This window comes from Dermacentor silvarum, chromosome 10 (genome assembly GCF_013339745.2).
Source record: "Dermacentor silvarum isolate Dsil-2018 chromosome 10, BIME_Dsil_1.4, whole genome shotgun sequence".
In the NCBI taxonomy this organism is placed as follows: domain Eukaryota; kingdom Metazoa; phylum Arthropoda; class Arachnida; order Ixodida; family Ixodidae; genus Dermacentor; species Dermacentor silvarum.
This window is the reverse complement of record NC_051163.1, coordinates 74,593,027-74,614,138: the sequence shown is the minus strand read 5'-3', so window position 1 is coordinate 74,614,138 and position 21,112 is coordinate 74,593,027. Positions and strand designations below refer to the sequence as shown.

At 43.5% G+C, this 21,112-nt stretch overlaps 1 protein-coding gene across 1 annotated transcript; it reads right to left on the bottom strand.

The window, feature by feature from the left end:
* Positions 1-5,459: 5,459 nt before the first annotated feature.
* LOC119431186 (glycine receptor subunit alpha-2-like) lies at positions 5,460-20,322 on the bottom strand. The gene is given in 8 exon segments (XM_049656859.1): positions 5,460-6,066; positions 8,339-8,721; positions 10,627-10,761; positions 12,714-12,796; positions 15,406-15,491; positions 15,493-15,633; positions 18,255-18,322; positions 20,244-20,322. Coding segments are annotated over 7 exon segments (999 nt in total). The 5' UTR covers positions 18,258-18,322; positions 20,244-20,322; the 3' UTR covers positions 5,460-5,898.
* Between the last annotated feature and the right edge of the window lie 790 nt (positions 20,323-21,112).

Here is a 21,112-nt window from a genome sequence, read left to right as displayed (position 1 = left end):
CATTAGTGCCCTACCAGAAGAATTTGAATGAAATTTGTTGCCTTTGAGCGAGAAAAGGTTGGTTCTAGAAGCACCAGGCAGCATAAGGTTGATTTAGGAATCTTGAGAAAACAAATTGTTCAAAATTGAAACGTTAAAAAGAAACAGAAGCATCAAGTTCCTAATTGCGTACCTTTGAACACAAAAAAATGAGAAAGAAAAAGATATTGCGGCTTTATAAATGGCTTGTGCTTGAGTATCTTTATACATAAGTTCGCAACTTAGGTCAAATCTTTGCTCTGTTTACGTTTACGCACGTTTTGTAAAATTCATACTCATAAGTTGGCCGTGCATTTCAGAGCCGCTTAGGATATGGGGCACGCACATCAGTATACGTGTCAAAAAGTGTTCAGACAACTAGGGTTTCTGCGCAGAAAGCTTGCAACAGCACCCCAAAATGATAAGTTGTCATGCTATAAATCTCTGGTACGCCCCATTCTCGAATACGGCAGTATTGTATGGGATCCCTACCAAGGGTATCTTATCAACACGTTAGAGGCAATTCAAAACAAGGCGCTCCGTTTAATTTATTCTAGATACCCTAGGAAAGACAGTGTGATGCTACTGCGCAATCGCGCTACAATACAGACACTTCAAACCCGCCGGTGCGTTGCCTCTCTGAAAATGATGTACTTGTTATATCACGATAATCTTGCTGTTAATAAGAACGACTACCTCAAACCACCCTATCAGTGCTCTTCCAGGCTTAACCATAGAAAGCGTATCACGCCATATATAACACGCTGCGACGCATACAAGTGTTCTTTCTACCCATCTACCATAGAAACATGAAACTCTCTGCCACACGCTTTCATGAATGTTGAATCCTTGGAGGCGTTTACCGCTAAAATCGAGCAATTTCTTTTTGTGTGAACCCTTGACATTGCAACAGTCGAAATTACAAAAGATATCACTCTGAAATTTGTGTAGACGAAACACTGTTCCATGTAAAATTGAAATTATATGCTGTTCCTCTTGAGTGTGTAGACAGCATTGTCGCGTTAAACTTTGTGCTGAGGTAACGTGATAACTATTGTTCTGTTATTATGTTGTGAAATTCATCTGTGCATTGTCTGTTCACTGCTGTGTGGGCCTGTTATTCGGCTCACAGTATCCAATATATAAAAATAAAAAATATACGAGGTGATCGTTTTTATCTCTTACTGAAATTTAAAAAAATAGCGTGTGACAGATAAGATCATTTTTCTCCTTGAGATGAATTATTCGAAAAGCCCCACATTGCTAACGCTATAATTTCGAACATATATTCAACTAATTACCAAAAACTCCCGCATTAACTTCTTAGTTAATTATGTTACGGCCCATACTGCAATTAAAAAATTGGAGCCGGTGAGTTTGCAATACGTTTAAACTTGAAATTAATTTCTAGGATGACACCAGTTTCAAGATATAATTTCCCAAATTGTGCAACGAAATGCATGGGCGTGTCAGTAACTTTTGGGCTTGAATGCATAAAAGAGTTTTTTCTAAAAAAAAGTAAACGCAACCACCATGAATTTTCACGGCGAGTTTGATGGGGCATATTTCCAAACTGGTGCAATTCTCGAAATTCACTCCAACTGAATACGCCTTGCAAGCTCACCGGCTGCAATTAGTAAATTGCCTTACGTGCCGTACAATAATTAGTCGAGAAATTAATTATTGAACGTTTGGTAATTAGGTAAATGTATGTTGCAAATTGTCATTTTAGTAATGTCCGCTTCTCTGAATGATGCGGCTGAAGGACTAGAATTTTGTTATTTGCCGCAGGCGATTTTCGAAAATTCTGTAAAATTGGAAATGACCACCCCGTATAGCGGTTAGCACATCTGTTCTTCCATCTTTCAATTAATTATTAGATTCCGCGCATAGAATTATATTATGGTTTTGTATTGCTGAGGTAAAGATTTGTAAAGGCGATACTCAAAGTTTTTCAAAATTTTGCACGTTTCAAAAGAGACGTTATGTTGTAGTTAGAAAAAAATAGGCTTTCTATAATGACAGTATTAGAACATCTTTTGTATGCGAGAAAGCTCACAGAAATGTTAATGGTTTGCGAAAAAACTGTTTCTCCATTTACGCGTATTTATTGGAGCTCCAGTGCTAAAGCTTTCTCATGAGGTTGGTACATTTCCCGAGAATCTCTTCAGCTCTTCGTAAATCCAAGCGAGGTGATTGAAGTTACCCTGCTTGCGCGTGCGGAGCAGTTCACTTGCAGAGATGAATGCGGGTGACCGGGGTAGGCGTTGCCGTCGCCGGAGTCATGAGGCCATGATGTCGTCTGCCACGGCGTAATCTGTAATTGCCTTGGCTAAAGGAATTTGTACCTCTAGGGACAGCATTTTGGAAAAAAAGGCCATCTGGATCATAAATCATTGGCAGCAGTTTTTCTCCGCGACTTTTTTGGTAGCAGTGTCGTTTATTTTCAGGTCTTCCGGAGGCGAGTCGATGGGTTGAGAGTGGTGACTGCCATTCAAGGGCGGGGAAACATTTGACCAATTCCGAGTAACTTACCAATATCACTGGTGTACAGTAGTGCGAACGTTTTATTTCGCCAAAAGTATTCTGTGAAGACGCTTTGACCTACGAAAACTGCACAAAACTGATTAACTGGCCCTTTAAGCAAATTTGACCTTTGAAAACAGTTTCCAGGCAATGTTCCTGCTCTTATGAAATGTCTGTGAAGAGTTAAACTAGTCACTTGCCAATAAAATATAAAGGTTATTCGTAATCACTAGCCGCTGAAAGCAAAATGTCATAACAGGAAAAAGAAAAGTGCGAAAGCCTCTAGCCCTGTCGACCGCAACTGCAACAGAAGATAAGTATGAAGGCTGTATAGATTTCAACTTCAGAGACGCGGTGTAAGTATAACGGCTGAGATTATCAAGTCAGAAACTGCGGTAATGAATGAGTGGAAGTGCTTATGTTTTGGTTATTGTATATAGTTGAAAAGATGTCTTAATATTCAAAAATAGCAGCATTTGACCATTTTTACATTCCTTGCAGTCGGTAAGTCTTAGTCGCCAGAATATTGTTTACATTTGTGCATAAATTTAGGTATGGAACTGACGAACTTTTGTGATGCTTGGTATTACACTACAATTCTACCTGAAAAGAAGAAATATAATGCTGCTATAAGAACTCTAAGAGACTCTCAAGAACGGAATCTACAAATGTAGAGCAATGTATTCGTTTTCCTTAATGTTTTGTAATACTATAAAGATTCCGTATTTTTGTGCATGCTATTCTTGTTAAAAAGACATTGAAAAGGAGAAAAATAGCAAAAAAAAAGAAATTCACGATCTACTGGCCGCTTGTGGGAGCAGAAAAAAGTCTAAGGTATATGAGAAATTCCATATGGTTCATTTCTAGAATGAAGGCCAAATGTTTGAGAGGGAGGTTTTTGAAGAAACCACATATTAACAAATTTTATTTCATCCATGTATGGAGTGGCGGCTTCCTGATGACTCTTGAGCAGTTAGCTATAACTTCTTCTTAAGCCCTTTTTGTACAGCTGTTAACATTGTAAAACAGTCTTACTTTTATTACACATTGAAGCAGAGAAGTAGCCAGCACCTGGGCCACGTGCCAACACTTCCCACTTATCTATAATAAAGAAATACTATTTTGATATCTGCAAAAAAGCTTCTTCCTGCTTTGCGATATTAAACGCAGCTGACAAGAAAGCTATAGGCGAGGAAGTTGAGGACTACGCAAATAATGCTTGCAAGAAATTCTCTGCTCGCAAAATGGATAGCAAAGTGTGAAGAGACTGTTATTGGTAGCGATGGTAGCGAAGTGTGATAGACACTTGGTCATGGTTGCTGTGTTACATTTCTCAGATGTGGCGGACTGGTGAGTTGCATTGAGAAACATTCTCTCGAGGTTAGCATCTGTTCCTGCAGTCCGCACAGCGACACAGACCCCCAATTTACACCCACCGTAATTAGTGCTTCTCTTTCGTCCTGTCTCTGCTGCAGCCGTGGGCAAATTGTGCTTGTGGCCTTCATGTGCCGTGATTTGGCGTGAACGGAGACAGCACGTGGTCTGAAGTGTATAAAGCTGATAGACACGAGGCTGAAAGGGCAGGAAAGTGGCTGCCGAAGGTGACGCCTACGAAATCAACCATGTTCATATTAAGACAAAGTGGGGCACCAAGTGGGAGCCACGCATTAGAGACCCTTGAAAGAAGAAAAAGCAACGTGCAGAATTCTGCTCAGCAAAGACCATTTTGCCACCTATGTAAAATGGTACTGCTTGAGGGTGCTTTATTTCTATGCTCCCGTTTGATGGTGGACATTATTTTGTAACCACCGTATTTTTTCGACAGCGTAAGACGTAATTTTATGGTGCTGTATGTTCTATTTCAGTATGTTCTACTTGCACATTCTTGTGGGTTGTAATTATCTTTGTAAACCATTGCATTTTGTCATCGAGTGACGCTCTTTTTTCTTGCGCAGCACTTCCTGTTCACCTCCTGAGACTACCGGGGATTGAATTCAAAACAGACCAGAAAAAAAAAGAATAACAGTACAGTAAAAATTTATGGGTTTCAATATAGATGTGATATCAGAGCATAAGTTTAGTTATGAGTTGAGTTACTAAAGTATCTGCAATAATTATAATGAATTATAAATCACTGATTACCACACACCAAAGCACTAAACACCAATGCCGAGGTGCGTGTGCCACTAAGAGAGACCTCAGTCAAAGATTAGTGTCGCCTACAGTTCTTTTTTCAAACTAGTGAATTAGAGGGATGAATTTGCCAATGATATTGTGTTCATTTGTTAAATATAGTGTAAATTCTTGGTGTAAACTAGTGTGTTAATTTGTTTATTATTGTGTACTTTATGTTCCAATTATTTCAAGTGCTACTGTTTTCTTGTTGATGTTGCAGTGACCATGGCTTCCGGGTCTTTGTCAAGCTGCTCATTGCAGCTTTTAGCCCAGGAGTCCCCCCCTCCCCCTTAGACGTGTCTGGAAAATAAAACGTTGTTTTGATTTCATACGGTGTGAAAGGGGCAAATGATTAGACATCTTGACGCACAGGGTTGGCTACAATGACAACTACACTTAGTGAAAATCCACCAGGATGACAATGTTTCATGAAAGGACAAACTATTATCTAGCTGGCCGTACCTCGAAGCTACAAAAAAGTCCTTAATTGCCGTAACATCAGTAGCCATCGTAAAAATTGCAGAACATAATAAGTCATAACATTGTAAGGACGTAGTTTCTCTTCGCCCCTGTACGGCTGGTAGTAAACTAGACGGCACGCCACACGAACATTTACAAACGACAAAAAACGCCTTCAGTAGCGTTAATGGCATAGAATATTGCTGCATGCATTGGAGACCAAAAATGTACGCTGAATGTTCATTCATACTCAAAAGAAGGTCATGCAGTGAAGTCACTATGGTTTCAATCACTGCGCGGGCGTCTACTGAGGCGTCCCGCCACGTGTGCGATTGTTCATCAAAAGCATATAGAACACTGTTCACTAGCCACTTCTAAAACGTTAGGCAAGAAACACTGAGTTCACTGTATCTTTGGGCACTTTGCAGATGTTATCTGTCCTTGTGAAGCAATCTTCTCAAAACACAAATCCAGGATTAAATAGCGGTGGTCATGAGATCGGTGAGAGACGTGCATGAATTGCAGTGTCATGCTCCTGAGAGATGATGCAGCATCTTCTCATTTTTTGCTTCGTCTTGCTCGGAAGATACCGCATAAGTTAAAACGTGCCTTGGCGTTCAACTTGACGACTGTACAAAATTCATTGATCAAGCAGTACGAGAAGTCAAAAATCAGCTGAGCGGGTTTGGCCACCGGAACTGCATCTTCTCAACGCCGCCCTCAGGAATCGATGTAGAGGGACCAGTAAACGCAATTCAGCAGAATAAACGACGTCGGGAATATGACGCGGCTGATCTTGTCCACAAGCATGGCCCTTTCACGGCACTCGCTGGCGATGGCCTCTGGTGGCTTAGGAGGCTTTGTACCGTTTGGCAGGGCAGAGTTTTCCTGCAGTGGTAAGGAAGGGAGGGGGTGGTCGGGAGCGAGGTTAAGAAGAAATGATTTAAACCGATTTCTTGCGTAAACTCCAACGTGCTATGTACCATTATAGAATATTTTACCTGCCCTACTGAAACACTTCCATATTTACTTGAAGCATTATATCAAATAGGTATTTGTGTTACGTAAGAAATGCTTATAGAGAAATCGAGGACACTACAGCTCCGTAGGCATAATACAGCTTACAAAATTTGTAGCAGTAAACCAGTGTCTTCTTCGACTACAATGTTTCGCCGAGTTATATTGAAACGTGGGACTAAGGAGCACTCAATTATTTCGAAGGCGAATTCACTGAAGCTTTTCCTTCGCCACTTCGGCTGCTAGTGACCGAGGAGACTCTGATGCAACGTTTTGCTGGTTCGAATTGTTGTAGTGTAAAAAAAAAAATGAAGCAACAACTGAATTTCTTAGAATAAAGTGGAAGTGAAATTGTGTTCCTAATAGATAATTCTTCTCATTCCTGTATTTAATTAAGATGCTCACCACTTTCTCCAGCTCTGTGCAGGAAAGTGATCAGTTTCAGAAAAAATGACATTTTATCGCTAGAATCTTTAACTCAAGCCTCTAAGAGGGGAGAGAATCGCGTCACACCTAGAATTTTGTGGCTTGTATGCGCCGAGCTGGGCAGGATTCTTCATTATTCTTTAACGCGCTGCTGTTAGGCACATGTTCTAGGGGCGAGCGGCGGCGTTTCTCGATGTAACCACGCGAAAGCGCTCGTGCCGTTGCTCGCGCATTCGTCGTCTGGCTCCGATGCCGCTCATCATGTCAGCGTTCCCATGCTGTCCCTCCCTCTGCGAGGGCTCTGAGGGCACTGGCCCACTGGCAGTCGGTGCGGTGATTTCGGTTTCAAATTGTTTCCCACAATGTATCGCGAAATGAAAACACGTAAACCGCAGAACTCAAATTTCATATCAGGGAGTATCGTAATTGTTGGACATTTTTGTTATTTGATTGCTGTGTTTGCTAATGGCGTACCTGCTATTTTTCAGATGTTCTTTACCGCACGCGAACATTCTCAACAGTTGAAGCGCGTCCTCAGAAATATTGCAAAAGTGAGGACCATTCAGTAACATCCTGTCAAAGCTCTGCGCAGGGAAGTAAGAAGCAGTGGAAACTGAACGTGGTGAGAACATATTTGTGCAGTTTGTATGGGCGAAAAATGGCTATGCTGCATTAGTAAAATTTGCGACAGTGTTATGACCATTCATAGAAGCTAGATTTAAAGTTCCTGGAGGACTTGAGAGGTTCAATCAATTGACTTCCAGTGTGCATGAAAAATAATGGCACCAAAGCTTTCATTGACCGCAAAGACCGATATCCCGCAGAATGCGCTGGAACGAGAATAAAGCGCGCGTGGCAGATATGCTGCATTAGTAAAGAAACCTTCCATAGCACCACGAAGTAGAAAAAAACATGTCGTGTTTATATAAACGATATTCATTTTGTAGAAGGGGCCTTGTGGCGTCTTTTATACCGTTACCTGAAGCTGAAATTACGCCAGCGAATGCACCATCCATAACTTCGTGTATTGGTCATCGGATTGCACAATAATCACACTTCTTTCGGGGTTCCCATACATTACAAAAAAGAAAGAGATACATGCTGTACTTGAACACAGTTTAAATAAAAAAAGCGCCGACTTAGATGATCGTTTGTTTAACAAGTAGGATTACCTCTGTTTTTACGTAACTAAGAACATATGGAGTCTAGAAGGACTAATTATTTATGGAAACTCAGCTCAACAGGGATGTTTCAAACGGATAAATCTGGGAATGCATGCAGTAAAATCTAAACTGCATTTATACAGCTCGAATGTCTTACATGTGCGCAAAAGATGAAATTGTTTCAATCATGAAAGATTTTGTTGAAAGGGAGCGCTTCAAAAAAAAAAACCTTAGTCATATAACGGGCAGTTTGACTCATGCAAATGAAAGTCACATATTTTCGGACAATTTAGTTTAGGACCGTTAATTACGCTGGTAAGTTAAAATTGTGTCGTTGAGCACGCAGTATCAAAATATAAACCAAGGCATTCACGAAAAGATAGCCAGGTTAGTTTACTGCACGGGCGAATGTTGTCGTTCGCTTTCTAGACCTCTTTTCGCACTGTACTCTTTCTGCGACTGTAAGTCCTGAAAGCTCTGTGAATTCCAGGAAAAAGAAGCGACACGAGAATGACTTCAGCGTGCAGTCGTTAAGTAAGCATGCTGTAACTTACAGATACCCGTGGTGAGACAACCACAGCTCTGATGCTTCTCCGACGACCGTCGTCATCCGGCTGAGCTTCACCCATCAGTATGTTCACAAGAGCGTACTCCATGAGTGAGGCAAACACGAACACGGTGCACGAAGACATAAATATATCGATGGCCTTTATGTAGGACACGGGTGGAAGAGACTTCTGTGACTGGGCGTGCTGCGTCGAAAGAGTCAACAGGCTGGTGACACAGAGCGTCACCCTGGCGGGCACGGCCTCGGGCTTGATCCAGAAGGATATCCAAGACATGATAACAATCAGACATGTCGGTATGTACGTGTGGAACATGTAGTAGCCCAACCGTCGCTTGAGTGTGAACACGAGCTGGATGCAGGTGAAATTGCCTGTTACAAGAGGAGATACAATTACAGCGTCAAAAAGTGTAGTGATAGAAACAGGTCATTTTGAAACAAAGTCGCACTGATATGTTCCCGGACCTATATTAAAAACACGTTGCAAATAACCAGCTATAGTGAACTTGAAATAACGCTGTCTATTCGAGTGAGCAGTACGCATGAAACTTTGATTCGATGACGTTTAAAAATTACGCTTAAAAAGAATTTCTGGGCTCCGATGCAGGCTGCGTTGCTGAGTATTTTGATTACGAACACGCCGCCACACCCCTGCCGTCGGCCTTCGTCGCAAAACAAAACAGTCCATGGCATTCTCCCAAACAGCTTTACTGCAATACATTTTTACGCAAGACTGTTCGCAAAATAAAGCACAAGGCAAATCGTGATGCTGGAACTATGACTGAAATATGACAGCCAGCCAATGCCAAAAACACTTGCGAACAAGACGCGATGTGAGTTCAGCAAGGAGAATAAATTTTCCGTCGTGCCACTTTTATTTCTGTGGCTTCCATGGTTAAACGAGTATTACATCTTAACGCGACAACGTTAAGGGCCCCGTGTCGCAGAAAATACGGAGTTGGCGTCCGTGTCAGTGTCGCAAAAGCATCGGCGTCTGGCGGAAATAATGATGCTGAAACACATCATCCCGAACCACCCCGACCGGGTGGGCCCTTCGCGTAGTCTAAGGCGTTAGTGAACAGAAATTGAACTTCTCAAAGTAAAATCTGTCATAAAAATCGTGAAGTACGACTTAACCACAACGTACAGATGTGATAGCGTCGCATTGTAATTTGAATATACAAGAAAAATCCTGATAAGCAGCCAGGGATCTCTGAATGGTATCGCATTCTACTCCTAAAGTTGAAGCTTAAGCGTCCTCCAATTCTGATAGTGTTTCGCTGTACTTTGGTTCTAGGCAACATTCGGGGAAATGCTGAAAACCAAGCCTTTCTAAATTTTGATCAGGCCCCATGCCGCAGAAAACATGGTGTCGGTGTCGACGTCAACGGCGTCCAATACCGCCATCGCATTGCACTCTTAAAAGCGAAGCTTAAGCGTACTCCAAGTTGTTTGTTTGATTGAAGTTCTTTGCAATACAGTGAAGTCAGAGATGACGCTAACTATAGCGAATGCCACCGGTGCTCCGTTCACTTTTCGAAGAATTGGTCAACTCTTCCTGCGCCCTAATTCTCTCCCTCCTGGTTAGCCTTGGCATAGTTGAATGTATCGCGGAAAATGTCAAAGAATGAGATAACATATTGCAAAATGCGTGGCGCGAATATCATGGTTAGGGTCACAAAGGAAGGAGGAAGAAATGAAATATAAATCAAAATCGTAAAGCGGACCATTGGAGGCACGGTTTTTTCTGGTGAATTGAAGTCGATGAAACGAGACATCGGCACTGAAATCAGCCCATGGACTTGGACTATCAGTATCACTCACACGCGAAAGTTACTGCGAAATGTTTTCATATATTGCTTAGAGAACGGGTAGCGCATAAAATTATTGTCAGAGCATTACTTTTGCTGTTAAAAATGTTGCAGAGGGCATCCTCAACTCCTGCTAGAATTCTTGATGAATGTTACACGCGACTGCGCGGACACTAATGTTTCTTCTTCCTCATTATTTTTTGAAAATTGAAGCGAGCATGCTTTTTATCCTCTCAGCAGCCCATGTATTTTTTTTTTTGAAGCAAGAGAATAAACTTGCGACGGGAAGCGTCTCGGAACAGCGATTCTCTAAAGCTGCGTTCTTGAATCTGTACGAGGAATGTTTGTTTTTAGAGTGAGCAGCTGTGCCAGATCGGCAGTATCTATTACAACTAATGCTTTGTCTTGTACCGCTCCTTTACAACAAGAAACATGGCGCCGCTTCTGTGCAGTGTAGAGCACATACCTGTGGAGTAGACCTGTGTGCAGTCTCCCATGGTGGTGGAGACAAGGTTGTGCTGAGGCAGCTCAATCGAGTCGTCCACCACGAGGGGCACGTCCTCCTCCCACGCGAACACCAGGTCATCCGTCGTGTACGAGACTACGTGAGGAGAAACACACATGAGACTATACCGTGCCACAGGACATTGGTGCCGCGAGTGCCAAGTCCCGAAAAGGAATACATCCCAGAGCAATGGAATGCTGACATAATGTAGCTTGTCTTGCTTCGCGTACAAAATTTAAACCTTTATCAGCGGTCGTATATGAATATAGTTTGCATTGTTACTGTAAGGCGTTTTTTTTTTTGTGTCTTCAGTCAAGAATAGACGCTTCCACGAAGCTCCAAGAAAGACAAACGTTTTAGCACAGGTAGTATTCTAAAAAGCACGACGCCTAGCAGAATGACTAACTTGGCGATCCCTAAACTGCATTTCGGTAATTTATAATAGTGCAATAGTGCTCTAATCATAAAGCACTCATCAAAAATGCACGCAGTACGAGGTGTGCAGTGAGCGCTTTAGTTAAAAGGCGAGAGAAAGAGACATGGCTTTGAAAAGGGATGCTATACCAAATGGGACAGTTTGTTTCATTGTTCTATCGTAAATGCTATTTCGCATGTTTATCAGAAAGTTTCCCAGCTGAACGGGAACGCCCTCTAGCTTAAACTTCGGTTAGTTTGCCGCGGCACGTGCAACAGTTTCTCCAATTATGCACAAGACGCATACACTCAATCTGAATGTACCTGCTCTCAACAACCAATGAGTGTATAACGGTGAAAGGGAAGATAAACTGCAGAGAAGAACGATGATAATTATCTACAAGAAAGAAGAACTGCGATTATTTTTAGTAGAGTAACACCTGGGGTGAGTTGGTAGCCTTCCATGACGGCAAGCTTATTGTCGAAAATGGCGGAGGTACATACACGACGATGGATCACTTGCTCCTGGTTGGTAAAAAAAGAACAACTAATAAGTGGAATATGAAAACCATATCCCATGAGGCACGGCCCGAAGCGCCTATAAGCGTACCTAGTTGATGCGAGTTCTTCAGCTGTGCATTGTGCCATGGATAATCCAGTTGTTTTTGCGACAATATTCAGCTCTTTGTGTGTTTGCTGTTTTCTTGTTTCAGCAACCGGATGCACGTCATACACAGTAGATGTTTATACCTCCACCCTTGTCGCCTATAAAATTCAGTTCATAGTTTGCAATTGTGTGTGTCATGTATCATTGTCTTTGTCCTGTAGTTTGTGCGCAAACGCCTGCCGGTGTAGATAATTTCTGATGTTTATACAATCATTTTCAAAGCGAATGAGCATGCAATAGTTTACTTGGAGATAGTAAAGCTCCTATCACAATTAAGCCTAAATGTCAGGCTCGAGGCAGAACAAGTCTCCTAACAGCCGCTAGGCGCACATGAGTGCAAAATTAGGGCAGTACTGTTTGGAGAAAGAGGAGTAGGTGATTTTCGCTTGGTCTGAGACACTAGCTGTAAGTGGGGCCAGAAATATCTTTGATTGCATCCAGCAAGCGATAGCATGTTTGGTCATAATTCGCAAGGAGATCCCCGTTTGCAGAGCGAATCCGCACATTTCTGGCAGTTAGGTTCTCACCCTTAGAAACAAGGTAGTTAGCACCTGGTAGCCGGTATATATTTATGGCGATAGAAGTTACACGGGCGCTAGCGGTGCATTAACGCTGTAACCGTCAAGCTGTACACCTATCAACGGTGTATGGTCTGGTCACGCGTGGAGGATTGTGGCTGACGCCGGCCTGGCTTTCATGCTTTGCTAGCCACTTCGGGTGTCGGCACTAGGATCTGGCGTGGAGAGACTTCGGCGTCGAACGAGCGTCGCCTCAGCGTCGCATTGTTACATCACAAGCTATATAAGACCAAGGGGAAACCGTCCCGATGACTGAAAAGCGTTGTAAATTCCGCCCCAGGTAGTGAACAACGATTTGTTTACCGAGCTAAATGTTGGATAAGTTCCCAGCAGTTTTTACTGTACCCATTTTTTTTAATTCAACGATGCAAGACGAGAATGGTACTTACTGCTCTCAATCTTGAGCGTGCAGACTTGGGTATCGTGGGGATAGGTCTCGAACTTCATCGCACACGATAGCAGAAGGGTTAACCTAATGAAAAAGACAAGAAAGTTGTTTCACGGTTTTTACGGTAATTAGGAGAAACCATGCACCATTCGCTAAGTTTAATTTTCTCTCTTCTTTTCTGCAGGTTGCCCACTGAAAAAGAGAACTTCCAAAAAACGGATTTCTGTTTTGTTGCGGAGCATGAGGTTGCGGCTTCGATTCATAGCTAGCTCCCATTAGGAATTCTCTGCAAAATGAAAAAAAAAAGCGCTCTTGTACTGAGATACAAGCACGCCTATTAAAAAGAAACAAATAAAATAAAAACAATGTGCGCAATATGTTCCGCTGCGCATATTCGGGGAACTTCAATTGCATATAAGCTTTTTTTACATTCAAATTCAGATTTGGCCATACGACGCATGCTGGAAAATTTACTTAGTTTATTTGTATTTGAATACTGCTGCCCACAATGGAGCTTTAGCAGGAGCGTAGAAGTGGATAAAGTAAAAAAAATAGTAACAAACGAATTCAATGAGCCTGGACATACGACTCAACGTGTAGTTGAGCAGAATAGAATATTGAAAATGAGGAGAAAGCATGCAGCAGCTCCGGTGATACCACGGCATCATCGATATAATTACTTGGGTAGACACTATGCGTTGTAACCTGCTTGTTAGAAAAATTATAGAATGAATGTTGCCTCAATATCTAGGGAATACCTGCTACCTACACCTATAAAACTACCCTCTACCGCCTTTCAGCCAGAAATCTTGGTTCGGAGTAGATTGTCTGCTGTCAGCTGCTTCTCTACACCATCCACCCACGACTTCTCTGTTTATTGTATCCCCGCACAATTGGGGTGGAGGAAAGAAGGACGAAGCTCGTTTGGGACCTTCAGATAACTTATCTCTTTAAAATGGAAGTTGGACATTTTAAATACTCAATGTGAATAATGGCCGCAATACATTGGAGGGAGTAGACCGACAAGCAGTTTATTTGAAATGTCATGCGTAAGATTGTTATCTATATTTCTGATTCTAGAGAGATTATACGCAAAGTAATGTTGTCACATGCACCAATGTGCCAGAAGCGACGCCAAAATCTAATGAACAATCACGCAGTTAATTTTACTGTCCGCGATGCTACAAACTTGAGCACATTAGGCAAAGAAGTTACTTGAAATTTATTGGAGCTCTTACGAACTACAGAATGCTACTCACTATTTTGCAGCCAAATGGGAAGGAAAATTCAAAGATAGAAAACGTGCAGCATCATGCACACCACGTAGGAAAATTTGAAGCATGAATTGTAAATGCAATGATGTCAGCTCTGGCTTTATTCTGAGTAATAACCGCGACACTAAATGAGGTCGCCACGATAATATCCGAATGTCAAATGCAAACGACAGTAAGCTGGCATAACTCCGCGTTCATTGCGAATGCATCATGGCCCACTAAACGGTATGTCAGAAACGCAATATTACAATACTTTGAAAAAAAAATGTATTTGGTCGCCATGGCCAAATAACGTCTGCGGAAGCCACAAGGTGGAGTCAGATTCATGAAATGACGAGATGGTCATCTATCTATCCCTGGGTAGCCTGAAACTAAAAAGGAAACCCATTCGGTTTCCCCCATATCTAAATTTGTCACTCCCTGCTTTGAAATTATGGCGTAACTTTCAAAAGCGCAGAGAAATACCGTCATATATTGGCAATCGACAGGGCAAGAAGGGGTACACAGCTCAGAAACACGATGGGCAAGAAGGGGGACACAAACCAGCACTTCTTGTCTCCCTTCTTGTCCGTCGTGTTTTCTGCGCTGTTCCCCTTTCGAGTATGTACCAACTAGTCCAAGCTTCTACGGTGTTGTAATGGAAATCAAATAATTTTTTAAAGTACTAACCACTAATATGTGTGGCTTTCTTTTTTGACTTTGGTCAACTCAAATGCAGTTGATGAAGTTATCCCAACTTTTGAAAATGTACTAGCAGCATCTAGCCTCTAGATATGAGCTACGTAGTTACGATGAATGTTTTATTACTTAAATATGCATGCTTAAACAATAGATTAGGGCCAATGTGAGGTAAAATAGATTTAAGACCAGGTGTAGCGACAACGAAGGTTATGCTGTTAGACGCAGTGATTAAAGTGTATAAACTTCTCTCAAACTGTAGCGTTAATAAAGCGCAATGAGAGACGCCTTACTAGAAGAATCATGGAATAGAATGAGTGAGAGGCAGTCTAAGTTGAAAAGTATTTATCACGACAAGATCTTCTCGCTCTCCTTGCCATTAAAATTATCCTTTATAGTGCCCCACACCGAAAGCATGCATTTACTGCAGGCATGAATTCAACACGAATCAATGACTCGAACGAGGTGTTGCCTTTCTCTGTTCAGCTGCATTCACAATGGCGGCCGAAATTACACTTCAATTTGTACGCCTCGAACTACAATATATTATGAAAACGGCTTGGCAAAAGCCGTTGCACGACACACTACACTGGAATTACAAATAACGTGAGCTTTCATGAGGATCTGCTGGTTCGCGGTTCACGTTGTGATAATGGTGCATTTTTCAAACATTTTAGGCCAGTCCATAGCTACGTAAACCATTATGTACAGTGGCAAATCTAAGAGCCAGATGTCACTTACTTGACCATGTAGAGGATACGCCTGTCGGAGTAGAGCCAAATGTAGTGATTGGGAATGGTCATCTCCTGGAACGTGACCCGCTTGGCAGTTCTTGAAGAAAGAGTCCGGTCGCCACATGCGCTGAAGCCAGCTCACTGGTAACAGACGGTACTTGGACGTCATGTTGCGCGGAAGACGCAACCGGTAGTCGTGCCAAGTTTGTGACATGAATATGTCCGCGACGTAAGTCTGCGCAAAAGATTTCGCGCTATACTGCATTGCCTGCATGCTGGGAATACACATAGTTTCTTGATTCCGCTTAGGCAAGTGTGAACAATGAAGAAGACCGACATTCACAGGAAAATACAGATTTGAAATGACCTAAAGCAGTCGAAGAAGAGATGTTGCTGTAACCAACGTTTCGGCAAGGAGTACGTATTCAAAGCTAGCGCTCAGAATAAACAAGTCCCTTTGTCGAAATCGGACAGTTAAATTGTGAAACAAGGCTTGCCCAATGCTTAAAAGGAGCAGTATAGGTGGCAAGATGCCTCAGTCAGCTTTTTGATTAGGTGACTTGCCGAAAGAAAGCTATAAATAATACTCTCTGTCCGTGGCAAATTAAAAATATGTATTCCACCATGAAACTAGGAAGCGCGTACGTTCGCTAATTGCCAGTGCCTGTAAGATGAAAGTTTAGCAAGAACTTCCCATGACAGAAATGATTTTGAGCAAACTTGGTATTTCTCAGCACGCTTACGGCATGATTGAGGTGCTTAAGTAAGATGTCAACTTTCCATTGTCAATGCAAGACACTGGAATTAGAAATTGTTGGAGAGATAGGGAGTTATCATTCAGTTATCTCTAGTAGGAAAGTTATTGGAGCGCCTCCCAAGGTCGGCGCTCTCAGCCGGCGCCTTGGGGCCGGCTACGAATGATGACGGGAATAAAGTTCGGCGGCGCGTGCTAGCGACGCAAGCACGGTACGCGGTATTTTGTTCTGAAAGCCTGCTGAGCTGGTCCTTTCGTTCTGGTGCTCTGCTGTGAACCCTTGGTTCCCGACGGTGGTGACTCCGGACTAAGAGATGACCGACTCCAGTAACCCACCGCCCTCAGGCAATCTTGCGCCTGACGCTACCTCGCGCCCACAGAACGTCGCAGCTCTACAGCTCCGCCTGCGCACGTTCTGGCGCAAGCACCTACAGGTTTGGTTCACACAGGTCGAAGCCACCTTCGATCTGCACCACATCACCTCGGAGACTTATCTGTACCACCACTTACTTTGAAAGGTGGCTCAAGAGGTAGCGGACGTCATCGCTGTAAATTTGGTTGATGCCCCGTACCAGCAAATGAAGCAGTGTATTTTAGAACGCCCCACGGCGGCTGAAAGCGCGCGCCTCCAGCACCTGCTCACCTCCGAGGAGCTTGGCGATCGCCGCCCTTCCCACCTGGTGCGCTGTTAAGGGAGCTCTTCCTTGGCTAGGTGGCGTATGCCACCACCCGGTTTAAAGGGTTCAGCCTCATCCATCCATCCATCCATCCATCCTTCGTTCCTGCTGCGCTTGCCGCAGTCCACCCGCCTTGTCTTGGCCGCTGCGGGGAACTTGACCCTCGACCGCCTCGCCCAGCTGGCTTATCGAGTCCACAACGCGACTTCTCCATCAGTCGCCGCCCTCACCAGAGCCCTCTGTCATGGCCCACTTAGAGTCCCGACTCGACCAGTTTGCCGTTTCCATCGACACCCTTCGGACGTCCTCTCATGATCAGCACGGCTCCTCCTCACGTCCCAGCCGCCGTCCCTGTTCCCCGACCAGCTCCCGCTCGCGCAGTCCTCGACGGTCGCCTATCTGCTGGTACCATCGCGCTTTTCAGCACCGCGCCCGCCAGCGCAAGTCCCCATGCAAATGGTCGAGAAATGCACCGCGAGATCACTGACGGCGGCATGTGACCTCGCCTTACAACCCGGCCGCTTTTCATAGTCATGGATCGCATTTCCGGACTGCGGTTCCTTGTAGACACGAGTGCCGAGGTCAGCGCACTGCCGTCCACCAAGCGTGACCGCGCTTATAAGTGACCTGGACTTACGCTCCCAGCGCCGAACTATACCTCCACCACCACGTATGCTCTGTGGTCCCTCACGCTCGACCTGGGCCTGCGGCGCACGTGCGGTGGGTCTTCATCATAGCCGACGTCAATCAGCCTATGCTCGGCTCCGACTTCCTGACCCATTTCAACCTCGACGTCACCATGCGCCGCCATCGCCTGAATGACAGCAAGACGCGTCTCTCCATCCCTGGAGTTCTGTCGGCGATGGGTAATTTTTTCCTTGACTGATTTGATAGCTTTTTTGCGAGTCGATGACATAAACCAGCTCTCAGTACCTCCAGGAAGTGATTTAGAGCTGTACCTAAACACTAGCTGTGCGGTCACGTGACAACGCACAATTAACTTTGGCGTTTTTATTTTGGTGTTTGAATATTTATGGGGCGTTGCAAATGCAATAATAGCAAGGTTTGAGGTTAAGAGAGAGGAATAGAGCGGTGTGAATAAAAATAACAAATGTGGGCAATCAATATTGTAGGCGAAATTAAAAAGAAGTAATGAAGCTGGGCTGGCCATGCAATGCATAGCTCGGATAGCCGGTGGTATGTAGTTACGGAATAGGTGCCGTAATATGAGATGCCCAGTCTTGGCTTGCATAGAAGTAGGTGCCGTGATGAAATTAAGAAACTTGCAGGCATAAGGTGGTGTCAGTTGACACAAGACAATGGTGATTGGAAAACGCCGGGAGAGGAGTTCGTCGTGCAGTGGAAGGAAATAGTGTGATAACGATAACGAATGGTGCAGTGAGAAGAATGAAATTATTGTCTTACCATTGATCCTTCGTCGATGGAATCTAAGCTGAGCACAGTGACGTGGAAGCTCACGACGGTAGGGTTGCCTTGGCAAAGAAAGAAACGCGAGAAATTCCAAGCATTTACCGTCACTTGATAAATGCAATATCCATACAGTGTGTCGAAACATGAAGCAAACTGGTGGGTCAGAACGCTTACATTGCCGGCAAGAAGGTGCCCGGAAAGTGCAGTGCCTTTTAAAATATTCTATTTGTGAAGGCGGCATATATAGAGCCTCGATACTGCGGTGACTACAAGAGTTGTCTTTCTTTTTTTTTCAATTTACAGAGTCGCCATATGTTGTACTATGAATGTTGTAGCTTAAACATTAGCTGGTACTTCGTTGTTGCGCATCGCTCTTCCTATAACTACTGAAGCCGACTAAAAGACCATTTATGAAATTATACATTTATTACCCAAACGCTAAAATCAGCTTGTAAACAGTAAAACATTCGCCTAAGTTCACAAAATTTAAGATAACCTTGAAAGTGTGCCTTCAAAAATCACGCAATTTTTAAATTTGGACCACCTCTAAACGTAGCCGCCACAGTTGCGAAGAAAACCGGCGAGGACACACCTTTTTCATATTTAATGTCTTCTTCACAGTAACGCATTCGTCGAGGACTTCCAGAAGCAGTACGAGCAATACACTTTAGGATTTACTCCAAGTGCGGAGCACGTTAGGGAACCGGGATGTCGTCCCTCGTCGGTGGGTTTCACGCACAACACAAGGTCTACGGAAGACATAAAATTCCAATAAAGTTCCCTAAAAATGACTAAAAAGACTCCGAATAAGTATAAAATATTATAAAATACCTAAAACATGAATTAGCGCATTCATTAACCCAAATAATAAAAACTCGATCGAAAACGCCAAGCTGATACCGAAACTAGTCAAGAAAGGGCGCCACAGCCTCACAAGTGGAAAGATTCGGCTGAGACGCGCTAAAAGATAGTCACGCCCGAGCTCCGGGACGCTCTTTCGCGCCATGGACGCCGAGGAGCAAGCACGCTTGGAGCGACAGCGGCCGGGCACTCGCCCGTGAAAGACAGCGCCGACGCAGGGCTGAGCAAGCGTTGCGCGGCCGAGAAGCTGAAGTTACTTGCCAGCGCAGGCAAGCTAATTCCAACATCGTGAAAAGAATAGCTAAACCCAAGAAAAACACACGACGAAACTGAATAAACACAAGGGAAACACCGGCGAATCACTGCTCCGCACTTCCCCAGCTTTCACATTGAGCGGAACTGCATTTTTGTACATACAAGAAACTAAGCCGTGACCACAAATTAAGAGATGTCATCAAAATGCACCTTATATTTGTATATCAGACCGATTCTACCTATAATCGGAAACTATCCTTTGCCTGCTCTCCCGATGACTCCCGATGATGAAGTCATCTGTCGGCGAATCAAATGTTTGTTCTCAGAGGATGGCATGTTAAGAGCGAATTCTGGAATATCTTGATACAGGAAAGAAAATTGGCGGCTGCTTCTGCACATGAAAAAAAAAAACTTATCAACTGCAGAGTGACCCGTAGTCTGCCAGCAGTTACTAGGTGGCGGTGGCTACAGAATATCGAATACAACACTATCAGCTGTTTCGCAGACGAACACCTGTAAAAAGGTGGTGACATTGAAAACAATATCAAATGATTTTTACATGCTGAGAATAAATGTTCGACAAACGGCACGGCTAGTCACACAAATTGCAGGCATCGCGCACTGCAGCGAATCAACCATTAAGGGTTAGACTCTGGCATCTATGCCAGTTGCGTGACACCGTTAAGGAAACACATTGTTGCAATGATGAGTATCAGCGTAATATTTGCACAAATCTATCACACCTGAAAAAGAGGACCACATTTGTTACATGAGGCCAAATTAGTGGAATTAAACAGCTATAACACGGAATGAATAGCTACGAAGTTGACAGAGAAAACAATAAAAAGCAGCACAGAAAACAATTACCATTTTCTTTTGGAGGCTCGAGACTATCGTAGTCTCCCGGATTCTCTGGAAGAATTGACTCCAAGTCCAAAGGTTCTTGCCTGGAACAAAAATATGCAGATTTGTCGAAACATGTAGTAGTCATTGGCGAGATGCTCCAGCATTTTAGGCCCTTCTCGGATGTCCCAATATTATAAGGAACGCATGTACTGAGGAGGAGGAGGAGGAATGAACGTTTATTGCTAGAAACAGCGTGAAAGTGTTCTTTCTTCGCCCTAGGTGGGCGGCTCTCTCAGTCCAGAAAGCCGTTGGCTAATGCCGCAGCCCGGGCCCGGTCCACCAGACTTCGCTGATCCTCCAGGCTCTGTGCCGTTAGCATTGCCTCCCACGTTTCTTCGGTGGCTTGTATCGTTTCTGAGGCATCGTCTTGACTGTTTTTCTCGCGGTGTGGGCACACCAACACCATGTGTTGTAGGGTGTCTGGTACATCACAATATCGGCATGTACTGATAATAAATTATTACGTAAATATCAAGGCACAAATAGAACAACAATAATTCATCTGAAAGCGATACACAAAATATCAAGCAACATTTTAAAGTACAAAATAAATTAATAGCGCCGAAATGAAGTCGAAAAAGTAGAGGCACAGACAAGGCTCTCGTATTAACGGAAATGTTGTTACAGCACTCTCTTTAATAAATATTATGTACAAGAAACATGGAAGGAAAGCCCCTGTGATTTACAGGAATTGTTGATTCTGTCGACTCTCTTACGAGATTCTATAACGTCGTTAGAATAGCTCCTGCATGGCTTTGATACATTTAACCTCATTGTGTCGCCCCTCATATTTCCTATTCATTTTGGGATAGTCATATAGGATGAAATTG